General features: G+C 36.1%; 3 protein-coding genes across 9 annotated transcripts in view; 2 read left to right on the top strand and 1 right to left on the bottom strand.

Annotated features, from left to right (window-relative positions):
• The window catches only part of Rg (A kinase anchor protein rugose), a 333,149-nt gene that overhangs the window by 278,872 nt on the left and 34,980 nt on the right, over window positions 1-19,297 (bottom strand). The window lies entirely within an intron of this gene.
• Septin2 (septin 2) overlaps window positions 1-19,297 on the top strand; it is a 175,148-nt gene that overhangs the window by 117,536 nt on the left and 38,315 nt on the right. The gene's annotated exons all lie outside the window — the stretch shown is intronic.
• Window positions 4,175-10,067, top strand: LOC145970081 (uncharacterized). Of its 2 annotated transcripts, XM_083096534.1 has the most exons (3): window positions 4,175-9,088; window positions 9,359-9,549; window positions 9,698-10,067. In XM_083096534.1, the coding sequence occupies exons 1-3, from the start codon at window positions 8,962-8,964 to the stop codon at window positions 9,704-9,706; spliced, it is 327 nt and encodes a 108-aa protein (XP_082952660.1). In that variant the 5' UTR covers window positions 4,175-8,961; the 3' UTR covers window positions 9,707-10,067. The 2 variants fall into 2 exon arrangements, with proteins under 2 accessions (XP_082952660.1, XP_082952659.1); XM_083096533.1 differs by having other exon boundaries at window positions 9,359-10,067.

Raw genomic sequence — 19,297 nt, forward strand, 5'->3', positions numbered from 1 at the left:
ACATTAATGCATTCATATTTAACAAAATTTGAAAAAATTTCTTGAAAAGAAAATATCAAAAATAAAAATATTTTAGGATCTCAATATTTTTAATAGAAACTCGCAGTCTAATAATAATTCCAAATTAATAATTCTTAATATCCATTTCTAATTGCATTCCTAAATATATTTCGATCTTTAATGATCATTGACGATAAATCGGATTCTAAAATATAACAAGACACACAGTACAAAATTTTGATTTGCAGGATAAAATAAAATACAAAATTGCCAGAAATTCCATTTCATGATCGATCTTGCGGTCCACATCGCGTGCGGTTATTCCGCAATAATAGTGGTAGAATCGGCTGTGAATAAACCGAAATATGTTCGAATAAATAGACAAAGCACATAGAACGTAAACACGAAGAAACGTATTTGCGTCACCGTATGACATTTCATACGAAATGGACAAAAGTGCGCTTAGAGCAAACATCGTACGAAGATCACTCCCGAATTCAGCTGAAAATCACTAAAGTGTTTATTTTCGGCAGAGAATGCCTTTCTACATGCAATTAGCAGGTCGCGAATTTCCCCCTGAACACATGGCGTACTTTAATTCCTTCGCGGGCCAATTAGAAATGAAACAAAGGGTAGACATTAGAGCGAATTAATTTCCAGCAGAACTTTTTTGTTCCTCGAACCATGATTCTTGCAACGATCTTGGCTCAGGTAAATTTCGCCGAAACGCACCCTCCGAATGCACCACGCTATTCACGCTCGGTCACTACCCCTTTTTCCTCTCGTTTCCGTTCTCGGCGGCAATACCCTGGATTACTTCATTCTCTCCTTCGTTCCTAGCCAGCACCCAATCCTCGTGTCCTCGTTACATTCCGCCGGCATTCTGTCCGCAGAATCCCATTGGCTTTTGGCGGTACGAGTAGCTACACTTTCGCAAGAACCCGATATTCTCTCTTTTGCTCTTCCGGGTTGAGTCGGTCGTTCTCTCACCCTCTGGGGGCTTGTCATCATCTCTCTTTCTCTCGCACATATTCCTCCTTCTCGGTTGCTCTTATGCCAAATTATCCCAACGTAACGGGCGTAGCTCGACGCCTGTTTCAGGCTAATAGCTGGGATTTCCGAAAATTTATTGGCCCACCCTCGGGAAACTCGCAGCCGTTCGACTGCAAAGACGTACGAGAATTTCAGCTTACAAATTACCAATACCACCTGTGAAATTCGTCCAACTTCGCCCTTGATATGTCCTTCTCGATAGGGCGCTGGTTTACGGGCAGCAGCTTATCGCGTTTTCTCTATAGAGAGGCGTGATGTAACGCGTTCACGCTTGAAGAGCTACATCGAACTTGTTAGCGAGTTCTCTGATTCTCTGGATTTAGTCGATAATGCTGACGAACACTTGAATCTCACGACACTTCGAAGACTCAATTCTTTTAGAGCGAAGACATATTCATCAACTTTCTTGACTTATTGAAATATTACGCGTAAATTTGTCTTATAAGAAATTATAAATTTAAAAACGATACTATTAGGACGACTATATACATAATGTAAATTGCAAAGTAAACCGTAGCATTTTTACACCTCAACGTTATTACTTCACATTTCTGTTATTCATCGTATATTTCGCGTGTATGTAGTTAAATTTTATCGGCAATAAAAATTCATCTTATAGAAATGCCGAGTAGCGACGTACGGTAACGGTTGCTGAATTGCCACGAAGTAAAGCCATTTATCATCGAGCACGTAGCTGCGGAAATTTTTCGAAAAAATTTCCATATGCTCTTACATTTCCGATAATTATATTTCGGTGCGAGACAAAATATAGACTGGACGAATGCATAACATATATCATGGATAGATATCAAACAGTCATTGCTGGATCGACAAATTGTCACTAATCCCATAGGTCGTATTATCACCGCAAATATTGACCTGTCACAGTAATATATACGTAATTACTGTTTCTACTGCCAAAAATAATTCTCTTATTTGCCACAGAATATACACATCAATACGTATCTGTAAAATAACTAAAAAAAACCATCAGTTTCCATTCTGGTTACTCGCTTTTAATATGTTACATAACAATCCGCGAGACAAATAGACGACCACGAATGTTAGTTATTCAATGTAACTTGCTGAAGCGAAAATACCTGTACGTTTCACTGAGATGCAATGCGGTCTAAGGTGACTGCAACGCTATACACAGCTCTGACGTAATCGGCATGAAATACACTAATTGTAAGAAGTTTTATAGAAACAGTAAAATTTTTACTGGCTAAGAATATCTTTTCTGTTTTATGTGCAGAAAAACTTTAACAGATGATGAAAACATTTTATAATAAAGCTTTAATCAGTTACAATATAATTAAAATAAAAGCATAAGTTATTTGAAATATCAAACTCTTGTCGTATTGTATCAATTATAAATATTGAAAAAAATCTCTGTTTCAATAGAAAAAACCACGAGTTATTAATTAATAAATTCACATGTGTATATAGACAACGCGTATGAGCAAAAAAATAAAAAATTTCACTGGTTCGCATATAAGCACCAATCATCTTTATTACCATCGATATATTATTGTTCGCGTAATAACGACCTGCGATAACAGAAAGTATACGGACCGCGGAAGAAAGGGAAAAAATCAAGAAGGATGAAAAGGAAAAGCAAAGTAGAAAGGACGAGTGTAAAAAAAGCGAGGCGGATGAATAGAATTCAAGAGCTCTCTTCAATGCGAGCTATGTTCAATGAGCACACTCGCGATCTATTCAAAATTAAAGCGCTACATTTCTACTGCTAATGCGAGCATACATCACAGTACGGAGGAGCAATTATTACGTACAAATTCTTCTTCCTAATGATCATATTTCGCTAATACGTTTTTCTATAGAAGGATCAAGAAATTTTTTTGGAAAAATCAACAAGATTTGATACAAGCCCAATAATATTATTAGACAAATTAATACATATATTTCAAATTTTTTATTATAAAAAGGTATGGCAAATTATGTTTTATACGAGGACAATTTAATAAATAAAATAACAAGACATGTTATATGCGTATAGTTGTTAATATTATTTTATTTATTGAATTATCCTAATAGAATCAGAAAAAGACTGTTTTAATTTAATATTTTTATATAATATTATTATTGATGATTTTATATATTTAATTTATGAGACAATTAATTAATTTCTTATCATTGTGAATTTCTTATCAATTTAATTCAATTTTTTTGATATCACTAATATAATAATTTACAATATTAACTAGATATATAAATAATATAAAATATAAACTTTTAAACATACAAAAATTAAAAATATTTTCGTAAAAAAATTTTTAATTTCCTATACTAAAATCATTACATTGTATGATTTATTAAACAAAAAGTTTGCCGAAATTTACTTGGATAAAAAGTATTACTGGCAAACGAGAATCCGCGAATATTTGATGCCAAATGGTGGCATGGAATATCATGGAAACGTATCTAACACAGTTCTATCTGTAAATGTAGAGTCATTGTCCTATAAACCGTTGTTTCACTTACGTCGAAGGATTTCATTTAATGACCAACATACATGTACATACATGTATGTACATGTTTTTCTCCTCAATGCGGCCAGTAAAAAGCGCAATAATATAAAACACAACATTAATTTCCAGTTGTCTTTTCTAACGCACAAAGCGGAAAATGTAATGACACGTTTATATCGAAGATACATATTAATAAAATATTATATTAACAAATGTGTAATATTTTTTAGTCATTTAATGTATTGGAAAACATATCTGAGAGAGAGAGAGAGAAAATATCTTTATAAAAATATTCTTCCTATCTCTGATGAACGTTTTTGCTAAAGATAATTGTTAAAAACATTGTTGTTCTTCCTCTCTCTCTCTCTCTCTCTCTCTCTCTCTCTCTCTCTCTCTCTCTCTCTCTCTCTCTCTCTCTCTCTCTCTCTCTCTCTCTCTCTCTCTCTCTCTCTCTCTCTCTCTCTCTCTCTCTCTCTCTCTCTCTCCCCCTCCCTCCCTCCCTCCCTCCCTCCCTCCCTCCCTCTCCCCCCTCTCTCTCCCCTCTCTCTCTCTCTCCCTCCCTCTCTCTCTCTCTCCTCTCCTCTCCTCTCCTCTCCCTCCCCCCCTCTCTCCCCCTCTCTCTCTCTCTCTCTCTCTCTCTCTCTCACCACATCTACGATTCTGTTTTAATTAAAGCAGAACGTGAAGAATAGAGGCAATCCATTTTCCGTAATAAAAGTCAGATACGACTGTGAAGCGTACTAGCACGTTGAAAATGCTGTAAAGGCCAAAATATTGTATATATCGCGCGCTAATGTTTTTGCAAGCCGGCCACGCAGCGACATCAGCTCATATCGCAACTTCGTGCCACGCTAGTTATATTGTCCCCATGAATACAATTCATCACAGATTACATTGCGCGATGCATACAGATGCGCGACGGATTATATTTTCCGAATAAATATATATACATGAGATCGCATCGGAACGCATGGCAGCCACGCTTCGTATCTGCTCGATACAAACGCGGTAGCGATGGCGGCTTAAATCTTTCGCATTTCATTTTGCCAGGATTACGCGCGCGTAAAGTTACGAAGGATCTTAACGACTTCGGAGTTTAGTTTCTTTACGAAGAATAGTGAAATTACGCGCTTTAGCTCTTCCTAAGACGTGCTTCTTGCGCGAGAGATAGCTCGAACGATGGCGGTCCGCACTTTATTCCCTGCTCGCGGAGATACAACTTTACGAACTCCAAAATTTAATACAGGGAAAGTTGTCGAACATCGGACGCGCGATGTGCGTAAGAAGCACGCTTTTTTTATGCTCAGCACGTTTTTCTATAGCACGTCATAGTTTTATCATTATTATCATATTATGGAATATCGTGTAAGATTCGAGATAGCAAAATGATGTTTATGAAACTGTAGTCAAGAGAAGTCCAAATGATTTCAAATTGACATAAAAAAGAGTCACAATTGAATAAATAAACGATGAATGTAAATGTCAGTATATGTATATAAATGTCACAATTATAATATTGTTCTAAAAATTAGCACTTTTATTACGATAAGCTAATTAAATAAAATATTTAGAAGACTAGTTTTCTATAATATTATTACTTTTTGATAATATATTTTTACTATGTAATATTACTGGAAACTATTATGTAACATTGAAATTATATCACGAATTAAACGATATATTTTTGAGCAATTATCTATTGATATAAATGTAATAATCACATGTTACAATCTACTCCCATTGTAATCATAATTTGTTCGCAAAACTTTGCTTTTCTCTATTTCGATTAATTGAGTAAATAATCAAATTCAATGTGTGTTTTAACATTACTGAGCAGAATGAATTCAAACGATTCGGGCACACAAAGCCAGACAATTGACATTAATGGAAATGTCAAAATGCCATGCTTCATATAAGCCAATTTAAATATCACGTAACATTTTTTATTTCAATTTCTTATCTAATTAATTGTTGTAACCTCCTACATTGCACTTAATTTTACGATTTTCTCACTTCGCGTAAAAAAAAAAAAAACAAGAAGAGAAATCGTAAATATTAAAAGAAATAATCAAGAAGTGCTGTATTGGCAGTAACGAGATTTTTAAACTTTTGCCAATGGTACAAGAAAGTGCACCGATAAAATGATTCATTTCCTCGATACCGAAAGGCATTTTTCGCTTCTCCATCAAAATACATCATAACAATGCGGCATCCGATAACACGAGATTACTTCGCACCACCACGATGGAAATAGCGCAATCGCGCGACACAACTCCGTTACCCGGAAGACATTCAATTTTAATGGAAAAACTCAAGTCCGCGGTACGAGATGTTCTCAGATGAAAAGTAGCAGAAAAATTGAAAACACGTAACTGCGAAAATAAATAGGCATATGCGATAACGGTTGATAGAGAAGTAAGCTTGTATATCTACGAAAGAACAAGCTTGTGTAAAGTAAGCAGCTTCAGTTTCTGAGAAAAGCGAGCAAGGCGAGAAAACTCGTAACATAAAGACAAGCCTCAAGCACAACCAACCCAGGGCGCGTCTCTGTAATATCGTAGAAATGAGATAATAAATTCAGAAATTTGATAGTATGAGTTCAAAAAGTACTCGACAAAACACTTTTAACATAATCGAGAAAATTGAATATTTTTATTATTTTTAATTAACCTCTCTTAATTTTCATTTTAACTTAATTTTTTGCTATTGTATACAATTTTTTTAATATAGAAGAGTAAAAATTTTCTTTCATGAACGCGTTCTATTATATACAATAGAAATTCCTCCGATTATGATGAAAGATAAGAATAAAAAATGCATTTTCTCCACTCGTGTGTAACAACGACAATATAGACGAGGAAAAAAGCCATTTATCTTCATACAACGTCTGTGATATCAGACCCTTCGTGGGCCTGTCTTTCCTGAGGACATCTGCAAAAGCTCTTGCAATGGATAAAGCTTACAATGTCAGGTTCGCTAGAAAGAGCATAACTATGTCCGGAATGCTGGCATCTGAATCTTACAAGAGTCGAGTATCATGGGATTGATGGAAAATATATGAGATTCCAACGTTATGTGCATGTGTATGTAACAAACCTTCAGCTATATTATATTGCAACTGCAAATATTTTGCTTGGAAAAAACAAGCTCCCTAGTCCGATGATTTCATCTTAGAACGACATGCATTCCATTTTAGTATCTTTGAAAACTATAACGCTACGAGGAAAGAAGAATATACGTTAAAATCATAAATATCTTTTGATTGAAAAATTCAAATACAACGTTCGCGAACACTCCACGCGATACAATTGTAATATCCGTGCGATCGAATTGATAAGAGGTTGCGCGGTATCTCGAATCTCCTCCTCTCCCACGTTGGAGAAAATGGAAAAAGCAATGAAGCCGCATGGTGAGCGCAATTTATTTGCGCAAATACTGCCTTGTGCATTCCCGATCGCCCCAATTGCTTTCGTTGTATTTTCTTACTCTCATTTTTTTCCCTTTTATCTTTTTTTTTATCCTTTCCATCGATCGCTTTTTACGTATCGAAAAGGCATTCTCTTTCCCTATTGACGATCGTTTCAAGTGACTTCGACGATGCGGGGGCTCTCGATCACGTATATCTAATAAAACCGATCAAATTAACGTTTAATGAATACAAAATAGGTTGCGAAGTAATCACTAGCTAGACTTCTCCATAATCGATTTTTTTCTCATTTTTTTTGAGCATTAATTTCGCGCGACACGAAAAATAATGAAGTGAATTAAATCCGTCGACGTTTATTCATCGTTTAATAGATTTTCCACCATTTCACAATTGTGAGGCACAGCAGATTAATTTAAAATTGCCTCCTGGACAGTTTCATTTCCATCTCATCAAAAAAGATTCTCTTTAGAACGCGTCTATAACGATCGTTGCCTGTTTTCGTCGGGTAAAAATTTCAATCGCGAATTAATATTCTTCATATCATAAAGGAATGAGATAGTCCCAATAGAGGAACAGAAGCGACAGGTATTGTGTGCGCGCACGGACGACAGAGATCGAGAAACTGAGATAAAAAGCGGAAAATATGCACGGATAAAGATATCATCTGGCGCTGAAGGAAAAGAAAAGTGATTAAAGGATAACCGGTGAGCACCCACTCTATTCCCGTCTGAGCCCGTAACGATCCAGTGAGTTTCGACTAATTAATTTTCCTTGCCGGGCTAAGAGTGCGCGGTCTATACAAGGGTTCTCCATGAAAATCGCCGTAATATCCAACGTTTCAATATAAACGACGAATCATTCCTCTCGTGGATGTTGTTTAAAATCCTTTTACAAGCGCACACAATTAAACGCGACTATCAATACATATACATATAAAGTAATAAGATAAAAGTAATAAGAAAAAAAGAAACTACATGTCTCGCATCGGTCAATTACGTCGCGAGAAAACGAGAGCGTTCGCGTAACGATAGAAAACACGTTTGGTAAGTATTGTAAGTCAGTAGATGCGAAAACGTCCGTATAGAGACTAGGAACTAGAAAAGCCGCTTAACGAGAAACTTAATCTGACGATAGTAATAACGAGAAAAGGAAACAAGAAACATGTCGCATTTTCTCTTTCGTATGATATGCAATATTTCAGTTGCATGCATCTTATTACATGTCGTAACAGTATCGCAAATTATGTTTTTATCCTCCAGTAATAATGAAGAAAAATTCTTCGAAATTCGTACAAAGAAATAAACAGAGATCTCCATGAATTAATGAATTGCATTAACTTAGAAAGCACTTTGAAAGCATTCAGCCATCTGGCTGTTCAAGATGATAAAGAACGACCTTGCGTATCGTTAATATCTTTAACATCGTTGATACGCATCGTTGATATATAGCTCGAAGAAAAATAATATATATGATGTATTTATTAGTGTTGTTAACAAGTCTGTGTGATCTTTAAGTAGAGCTAAATAGGAAATGTATTAAATGAAGTCGAATATTTGATATTTATACACTACAGAAGTGTGTAGCTTAAGGTAATGATAATGTAATGGGTTCGTGTCCCCTACACATTTGGAATATATTTTCTGTTAATTGGTACAAATTCACTTGATTTCAGGGCAAGTGGCTTAATGGCTTAGGCAGCGCACAATTATTGTAATGGCACTGCAAACGAGCAACTCGCGTATTACAGCAGGAGTTCCCAATCGGCTTAGCGCCGCAATAGAAGCGACATAGAATTAAGACAATGCGTGCGTTGTCAAAACTTTGATCTAATAGGGCGAGTTTAATAAGGCGGATCAAGTCAGACAATAAACCATACGAGTAGGGGAAAGGCGGGTAGTCCCGGACAGCGGGTAACTCCGGACATTTTAATATCTCTAATACTAAACTGCTTAAAAAAACAAATGACACGTTAAAACATGTCTGTCTCAGCACATGAACAATTGCAAATCAGTAATAATATGTACGCCAAGCGGATCAGATGTTATAATCAATTTTATTCCCGTTAAGAGTGATATTACGACACCCATCAAATTTTGTCGATGCTTATTGTTCATTAAAAGTAAGTGCTGTTACATGTCCGATTGATTTTAATATTAATAATTAAATATAATTTAAGATTCTTATACATTTAATTAATTTTTTTTACATTACACAAATTAATTAATAAATATATTAAATCAAGTCAATCGGGTATCCCCGGACATTAATATAGCGGGTACCTCCCGACATATTTATTAACTTTAAATTATAAAAATAATACATTTTATTGTTGTAATTATCAGTTTATACTATTTTAATGTACTAAATAATATGAATGTATTTATTTTAGATACAATTATAAAAATGCCAAAATTTAAGGGATGGACTACCAATAGAGGCAAGTGGAATGAAGTTAATATAAAAGAAGCAATTATATGTGTTATAGAAAAGAAGTTAACAATAAGATTAGCTGCTGAAAAATATGACGTGCCACGTAGCACTTTGCAAGATCGAATAAAAGCATTAAAGAGTGGTCAAGAAGTAATTTTTAAACCAAAATTAGGCCGATTTGAATCTACTTTTAATGAAAATTTTTCATTGGAACTTTACAATCATGTCAAAGATCTGGACAATCGCCTCATGCCATTGACTAGATTAGAATTTTTAAAACTAGCTTTTAATTTGGCAGAGCATTTAAAAATCCCGAACATCAAGACACTCAATGCATTGCTTGCGGAGAAACCTTCGAAGAAGACTGGATCCAATGTAATAAATGCAAAGAATGGGCACACGAAGAATGTGTAGACATTGATCCTTCAAATATATATTTTTATTGTGACGTTTGTAAAAACAAGGAACGAATAGATAATTGTTGAAATATATGTCCGGGGCTACCCGCCATTTTTTAACTGCTCAAAAATAGCAGTAATAAGTTATTGATTTTTTTTTCTAAGATAGTTTAAGAAAAATGTTCTATTCTTTGTTAATAAGAAATCCAAAAAGTTCAAAGTTTATTTTGCAAAAGAGTAATTTAATTAAAATCTGTTGATTATATATTATTTTATGCGTTTTATTTAAGTGTCCGGGGCTACCCGCCTTTCCCCTAATTGATTTCGCGCAGTTAACAGCCGCCATTTAAATCCTTGACGCCTGTATAAAACAAGTTTCTTGAATCATCAAAACTCACTTCTCATCTCACTTGACATCGCAATGAAAAAAGCCGTTTGATTAATGTATAAATTAACTGATTGATTTACAATAGTCTCTCCCAAGGTTGCTGGCTTTTTTCTTTGCTAAGTTAAATATAAGCGTCTTGTAAGAAAAATTTTTTCCATTACTAAAGAGTAAACAGCTCTTTTTTCACGGAAGAATATTAAAAATATTGGTAATTACATTAGTATAAGAAAATTATGATGAAAATATCACATTATTCATATTTTTTTTATCAAGAAAGATATTTATAAAATGTCTATAGGATAAATTAAAAACTGTCAGATAAAAAAATGATATTGTGTAATCAAATGTTCGCGCACGGATGTAACGTATTTTCTTCAGACCTTGCAAAGTGTCAAAGACATATTATCTTCTTGTTCATCACCACATTTTCCTTAATAACTACCGTATGAAACCGTGTACTCGGTTTTTCCAGTAAAATGGATGACGTATGAGAGCGTTAGTATAATGTGACAGGAAAACAACGCATTTCCCTTGTTCAGAATTTTTGTTCTTTGGCAATTTTCTTTCCTTTCAGCTTAAGTAACATCCGCGTTTGTACCTCCCTAATCTGCAAACAATCTCGCAATTCTCGGATAAAACACTAATCCATTGTAAACCGTATTGACATTACAAGAGACAGAGAGAAAGAGAATATGTGAGAGAAGAAGAGGAGGGACAGAAAATCATGATAAGCGAGGAAGGATTAAAAAGATGGTCAACAATGAGAATGGTCGATGAGACGAGAGAGAAAGAAAAAGAGACAGTGAAATAATGCAACGTGGGTAAGGAATCGATACGAAGTTACGGTCACCCGGAATCTGTTTAAAAGTCGACCGTGGGAAAAGCAGGCAAACAACCAATCTAACTGTAAGATAGAATTTCCAGCGAGTGGAGAAGCGGGGTCGGCATTACTCCAATCTCTCGTCGCGTCTGTCGCTCCCCGCACTGCCGCCTCTCTTTTCTCGAATCCGCAGATTACGATCAGAAGTCGTAAAGAGACGAAGAGGAAATTTCTGCACGAACGTAATGGACTGTTCTTGCGGAGAATTGTCGGCAGAGGATTTTAATAAAGTTCATCTGTGATTAAAGAATATTTGCCGCAAGCATGACAAATTGCTGTTAAATTTTATATGTGCATATGTATCACGCAGGTCATGTTTCGGTCATAAATATTGCAATTTTTGTCAAAACATGAAAAGTAATGTTTAAAAGTAATTTTAACATTTTATGTAACTTTATTTTATACAACTTATTTCCCATATTGCGGTTGAATGCGCAAGTGCATTAACGAGTTTTGCTGTTAAATTGCGCTTGAGTTGCACAAACAATCCTATTGCACAAAGTCGGATTAAAAAGTTCCCGAGTAAAATGTGATATGAAACACACGGTACACCATATATACTCGCTTGATTGCGACTACGGAAGTAGTAGCGCATCTGCGAACGAAGTATCGCGACAATTTCTCTCGAAGTATTAAATGGTCGTAAAATTACGTACGCAACTTTGAAGAGTGTAAAGTTGCTAATTAAGATGAATCGATAATGAGAAAATGTACTGCGACATCTCCGTCGGACCTTGGGGGAGGAGAACCCTTGAAAATAGAAGGGTTGATGAACGGAAGGGTGGCATGTTGACGCACACAATAGGGAGGGAGATCACGGAATATAAAATTTTCTCTATACATCTCCTGTTTATATAAATATGTATAGCGCCGCATATATTTATTAAAGCAAAAAATACGTTAAAAAGATATTGGCATAAATAAATACAACACATCACGTCGCGCGTGATATAAAGAAGAATCGAGTGGAAGAAAAACGAAACAAAAATATAACACACATGTAATTTGCAAAAGATTTTTACAGTTAACAAAGAATCATTAAAGCGTAAAAATTAGTAACGATAGAATATAGGAATCATGACTGTGTTATTTTTTAGTACATAATCATACGAGTATATGCACATATCCAATAGTGGCTCTATTCGAAAGTTTGACAGGACGGATCAATACATCGAGCGTACGTTTGAAGTATTGTAAAACTTCATATGCGTCGTGACGTGTGTATAGGGGGATGACATGAAGAACATTTAGGGTGTTTAGCATACGACGTATACACGCAACATTGAGTGCACAAGCTATTTGAGAGGAAATATATGTGGTATTTATAGGATGCATGCCGAGATTTTTCGAATACGCTATAAAAGTGCAAGGACTCTAGAGCACTCGATAGCTAAAATCGATAGTATGAATGGTATATATAATTGAGTATACGAGTAGTATATCGAAAATATCGTGGAACATCAATTTGTTGAGCTTTCATAATCGATAGCGACAAAGCTCTCGACATAGCAGTGTAGTACGTCGAGGAATCAAATGAGCGAGAGACAGAGACAGAAGATACTGCTGGATGAGAGGTTGGTACTCATATGTGTGGATCCGGAGATTATGTAACGAAGTATATCAACGGCTTTGCCGACGCTAGACATGCCAAATATGATTTTCTAATGCAAATGAGAGAGTACATGTATGAGTACACATACATGTATGTGTTGGAATTGTATCTAATGAAAGCAAAATGCCAGGATATACGCGTGTAACATGAACGTAAGAAATAATGTGTAACAAAATACAAATTGACAGTATAACAGCATAACGAGGTAATATCGATAATATCGAATGTTACAAAGATCTAACTCTATAGATATAGCTCTCGTGTGGTCGCAAATGATGCGTTCACACCCCTCGTTAATTAGCCGAATTGGATACTGATGTTAAACATTAACATACTCTGGGAACGGTCAATCGCGCGTGCATCTTTGATGGATAGAGTTTGTAGTGGGCCAATTAGCCGCATGCTATCAACATTGACTAAAATCCCGACAGTGTCGCATACATCACACAGGCACCGAAGCTGATGAAGACAAGATGAAGGGTAATCCCAACGGGTTATGAAGAGAGACCGAAAGAGAAAGCGAAACATAACGTAGATAGATAATAGATAGATAAACATAGATAGATAGATACATAGATAGATAGATAGACAGATAGAGAAAGAGAGAGAGAGACATAAGAGCGGTAACGGGAGTAGAATATTCCCTCTCCAGGTCGGGAGGATGAGCCACACCGCCGTCGCGTCGAAGGGGCGCGTATCGACCGACTCGCCCCTCGTACTGTCTGCCCCTCATCCGCTCTTCGTTCCACCGTTCATACGTACCAACAGTGCGGACACACAGTAGCAGTGCTATTACAGCGGTGGCGGTCGTCCGCCTCTTTCTCGCTCTCTTAGCGCTCCCTTACTGTCCTTCGTTCCGCCGGCATCGGTTATTGAGCTTGGTCTCCTCGACTGCAACCTCCGCAGCCGAGACGAGGTTCATCCGGGTAGACTCAAGCACCGTCCGGAATGAATCGCATAAGTGCGACACAAGCGCGGTGCGCGCAACTCACCCTCGACACCCCTTGGATGCGCTTTTGATCCGGATGACTCCGCCGATATTCAATGCGAGAGAGGGAAACAAGTGGCCCCGAGGAGAGCACTTGATACGAACGATAAGGCGAATTACGAAACGCGTTACGGGACACTCGTTTATTTCGGCATCGGCGCGTCGTTGTCGTCGCCATTCTCGCCAAACCGCCTGGAATAAATTATAACTAGCGGTCTCGTCGCACGAATGACAATAGCTTGAGAAACTTGTATATTATGTACGTGTGAAATGGGTCTTTGAACATACCGTACAATTTAATTCGTATTAAAGCAACCTCTGTCACTTAAGTCGCAAAAGTGAAAACTTGACTACGCCCAATGCTTTCGTATTACATTTCGGTATCTCATTCGCTGCACTCGCCATTAAACGCATTTATTGTATTTCGTCGTATGTCTATATTCGAGCAATTACACTTGAGATATCATTTCGAATATCGTATCAAAATGCTTTATCATGATATTTATTGGTTTCAAAACGTAATTTGTTTGAATATGAAATATTGGAACAAAATGCGAGAAATATGCATTTTGCTTCGTAAGTGATGAAAATTCTTATGTACTTCTTTTTAATCTTTTAACATGATGCACACGTATAGCGATACCGCGACAAAAAGACGCGCATCTGAAATGTCGTAGGATTTACCTCGGCATTTAAATGTTATATGTGGAAACGCAAATATCCGGAAGTTTGATATACGCTCCTCTTGGTCCCAAACTCGTGTGCATGAATGGCAAACAACACTACACTCACACCGTGACCTCGTTGCTGCAAAATGGCATAACATTATCGCTACATGGCAGAATCGGCGTTTCTAAAATATATGTTTGATTGATTTGCACATTCAACGAAATTCACAAACATTCAACGAGAGAGAAGCTGAATATAAATTTACGAAACTTGAAAAATATTACTCGAATAGCTATATTGTCCGCGAGAAAAAAATTAATACATTCGAGTAGAAAAAAATAAATAAACCATTTATAACGCATCCGTAGTTGTGATTCGTGACATCGTAGTATCATCGATCGAAAGCCGCAACTGGAAACCTGGTGTCATGTAACTTGTAATGCAAGATGCACATCGCAACGACGCACGATATAAAAAATATTTACGAGATTCAGACAAGTAATGTGTGCAAGGATATAGATAATATTACTAATATAAAGTTACTAATAGCATATCACAAACAATCTTTTGCAATATCGGTCATGCAAGGTTCGATTGGCCGACACGTGACTTCGATTACATAATGCAATCATCAATACGTAAAGCCTTTGGAAGGTAAAAAATACGCTCGACGTAATCCGAGGCGCGTTACCACTTGGCCTTATGCACGGTTGGCATAAGGACAAGTAGGGTACCTGAAACCACGTCTCACGCATAAGTTTTCATAAACGCGAAGCCTTTTCGAACGCGAGAAAGCAGCGCATGAGAAACGCGTACGACAAGAAATCAGAAGTAACGACGTAGTGAATCCAATAAAAATTCTGATAAATGCGGAATAGTATACTTTTTATTACACGCAAGGAAACCAATGTATCGCATACGTACGAACGTGCAAGAGAAAAAAATGTTATTTTACAAATATTATTCTCAAAAATTATTTGCACCACGATAATTTTAGTGCGATTCATTTTACGTACGTGATATTTTCTTGAATGTACAGAAGATTAAGAAGCATAGAATTTATCTCTCTTATAGATTTCTCTTTTTATCTCGTGCTCCTTTATTGATATCGTATATGCATATGATGTGTGATGATGATGATAAATTTTATATAATTTTTCTGATTAAATATATTATATATGTTATAATATAGAATTGAAAACCTTTTAAATTTATAACAACTCTCTATAAAGTCTATTTACATATCGTTTATTAATACATTTTGCCTCGATTAGCAGTTCTCTCGTAAGCAAATAATCACATTGCGCTTTAATCATACTGCGCTTTAATCTCTTATGTACACAAGTTCACTCAATATGGAGGAAATTCAACGTTTGAAATCCCCTTACATCGATATAAACGTCGCTCCATCAATCCTAGAGTGGTAGCGCATAGTTTCCAAGATCTGAGATCGGGCTCTGAGAGAGTAGACGGAGTAATCAATGTCCATAGGCTTCCTTGAAGGCGTACGAATTCAGTTCTCGTGCACGAAACATGGCGCAGGCCGGCGATGCGGCCGACTGGCCAGTTCTCATTCATGGAGAACGCGATGTGCACGCGCGGCACGGCACGGCAGTATTGTAAATTTGTAACTTTATACGTAGCGAGTTACTGCGGCGCAAGAGAACGCCGTGAATTCGGTACAGGGGTGGTTTTCTCGCGGGGACTCCCGGCCTTAGGGATGCGCGTCGTAAATATTCATTTCCCAGCGCACGTTGCGTTGCACAGTGCACAAAAATAGAGGAGGGAAATAGGGGGAAAGAGTGAACGCGGAGACGAAACGACATAGCTGTAAAAAAGACTGTAATATTGCGAAACCGTGGACGTTTCCCGCATACTCGCTTCTCGTAATTCGACGGAGAGATATTCTCGGATATTCGATTGCCGCAAGACACTCGTTTAGGAAGTCTCAGAATGTAGGCCAGATTAGATCATTTATGATTGAGAGTTAAAAATGTGTACGTGACCTCGAAATCCACTTTTTATCCTGGATATATCGAAAATAGTCTTCGCATCCAATCTCGAAATATAGCGCAAATAATTTATTAACTATAGCTGTGAATGGTAAGACCTCCGTATAAAATATTTTTATTCGATACATGTATGTTATATATATATATATATATATATATATATATACATATATATGAATTGAAATAAAAATGGGCACATATTTAAACGTCCTAATTTCCATATAACTACTTTTATTAGAAAGGATTTAAATAATCGGAGAAAATTATTGGATGCAATTAAAGAAGTAATTCAATGCCTTAATTGCGCAATTTACATAAACGCGAACACAGAAAGGGAAGAAGCATATAAATTTATTTACTGTGGAATGCAAGATATCAGAGGCAATAGCGGAATTGCACCGACGTAGAAATTTTAGGCTGTAAAAATAAACTGTGATAAGCATGTAATAAAATTCCAGTACTAATTTTTCATCGGCAACGTAATCGTAGCGAATTTACTGATAAAATGTTAAATTTCTCAATTCTTAATCTCGTTTTCGATAGAAAATGAGAAAACTAGATTCTACGCCGGCATCATCATGCCGAGATTGCATTGCATAAAGCTGCAAGTTCTTCATTCGTTAGTTCACTGACTGTCTCTTTCTCTCTCTCAGTCTCTATCTCTCTTTATCTATTTCTTTCCATCGCCTCTCTCGTAGAGCTACGAAACTTTGTACTTTTGGTAACGAATGAAAGAGCAACATCGCGACTATATACTTGGAGCCTGTGAAAGCTTCTCTGGTGAACACGGCATAAAATATCGGATCTGTAAAATACTGCGCGGAAAATAACAAAGAAAATCTTGCCTTTAAAGAGTGCCTATGTTAGTAACTTGAAAGTCCCTATCATTTTTCGTTTTTCTTTATTTATATCAGAATGCGGTGAAAGACATATCGATCTTTGAATGTCTATTAAAACACGCAAGCCCTTCAATTGAAAACGAGATTTAGATCTGGAACTGCAACAATCTTCAGCGGTTTTTTGGGAAAAGAGGTAAATAATTTATAAAAATAGTGTCCCTTTTCTTCCCTAGTGTTTCCATAAAAAATGACAAGACACAAGGAGAATATCCAGCGACATGGAAAATCGTCATACACGGTCGGCCACATGGAGCCATCGTTGTAAGTTTTTAACGAAAAATTCCAAAGTTTTCCCGTTTCAGGAGACGTTGATTCTTCTACCAGAGAAGAATGAGATGGAAGTTTGAGAGGTATTTCAAAGTGTCACGCGCAGTAGGAAACGGCGGAGGAAATTTTCTTACGCTGAAATTAATGTTCGTCATGAATTCTGTAAATTCCCAAAGTAGAATGCTCGAAATAACAGCACGAACGTTTTACTGAATATTGTATGATGGAAGCTTACATTGTGCTCGGTGAAATCATAATGAAGTATCCATTTCTCTTAGGTAAATAATGTATTTAGATCTTAACATTAAACTCGTTACTCTTAAAATTTGCTTAAGCGAAATGGAAAACATATTATGTAAAATATTTTTTCAAGTTTCATAATAGAATAAATCTAAATTGAATCGGGATGAAATATATATGACAAAATAAAATTACATGATTGATTCGCTAAAAATATATTAGGATTATTGTTCAAATGTAACATATAGCTGCGCGAATGAAAAACCACTTGTCGCCATATTTCCATGGAAATCGAATATTCGTGTTACGGTGAACGTGTCAAAGAGAGGCACCAGTAACGCGTGGAAAAGGCAGCATCATATTTGCCGTGAGTTTGAAATCGCGAAGCGAATTCAAACTTTCATTCCGGCGGGGGAGGGGGGGGGGAGTTATACCTAGGCAGTCTCGCTTCGACGTTACGCATAGTGTAACACCGAAACATTAATTCCGATATTTCGAGTGTTTTGACGAGACCCCGGGATAAAAACATGGAGCCCAGCTAGGGCACTCGTAATGGCGCGATACGACGTCTTATAAGTTAGCGGAACAAAATGAGCGGAATCAATTATAATTGATATTTTTATTTGTTGCTCATTTGTTGCTAAAAAGTTGCCAAAGAAAAAAATTTGTTGCTCTGTAATTTTTTTTAAAAAATCATGTTCCGCTAAAGGAAGATTAAGTTAGCGGAACAATATATATAACAACAAAATTATACGTAATAATAATATAAAAATTTGTTGCTAATTTGTTGCTCTTAAAATATTCAATTTGTTGCTTGCAAAATAAATTTAAACAATAGCGGAAAACTTTTCACAGCGAGCAAAGTTACAAGAGTAAACTATCAGAAAAAAATTTGGATATTGAGATATTATTTGAATTTGTTGCTCTCGAAATATCCAAGTTTCGAATTTGTAGCTCGCGCAATAAGTTTAAATAATGATGAGAAAGCTTTCACAGCGCGCAAAGCTACAAGAGTAAACTACTACTAGAAAAAAATTTGTTGCTCGCTTAAATTTGGTATTGAGATATTATTTAAATTTGTTGCTCTCGAAATATCCAAGTTTCGAATTTGTTACTCGCGCCATAAGTTTAAATAATGATGAGAAACCTTTCACAGCGTGCAAAGCTACAAGAGTAAACTACTAGAAAAAAATGTGTTGCTCGCTTAAATTTGGTATTGAGATATAGTTTGAATTTGTTGCTTTCGAAATATCCAAGTTCCGAATTTGTTACTTGCAAAATAAATTTAAATAATGATGAAAAACCTTTCACAGCGTGCAGAGTTACAAGAGTAAACTACTAGAAAAAAATTTGTTGCTCGCTTAAATTTGGTATTGAGATATAGTTTGAATTTGTTGCTTGCAAAATATCCAAGTTCCGAATTTGTTGCTTGCAAAATAAATTTAAATAATGATGAAAAACCTTTCACAGCGTGCAGAGCTACAAGAGTAAACTATCAAAAATAAATTTGTTGCTCCCTTAAATTTGGTATTGGAATATAAGTTG

This window comes from Camponotus vicinus, unplaced genomic scaffold (assembly GCF_025532165.1).
Source record: "Camponotus vicinus isolate PSW18456_S1 unplaced genomic scaffold, iyCamVici1.0 SCAF_4, whole genome shotgun sequence".
Lineage (NCBI taxonomy): Eukaryota > Metazoa > Arthropoda > Insecta > Hymenoptera > Formicidae > Camponotus > Camponotus vicinus.

Bases quoted from the DNA above. Each gene is read 5' to 3' on its own strand.
- LOC145970081 (XM_083096533.1), top strand. From the start codon at position 8,962: ATGAACAATTGCAAATCAGTAATAATATGTACGCCAAGCGGATCAGAT. The intron at 9,089-9,358 runs GTAAGTGCTGTT...TATTTATTTTAG, and splicing joins ATGCTTATTGTTCATTAAAA to ATACAATTATAAAAATGCCA.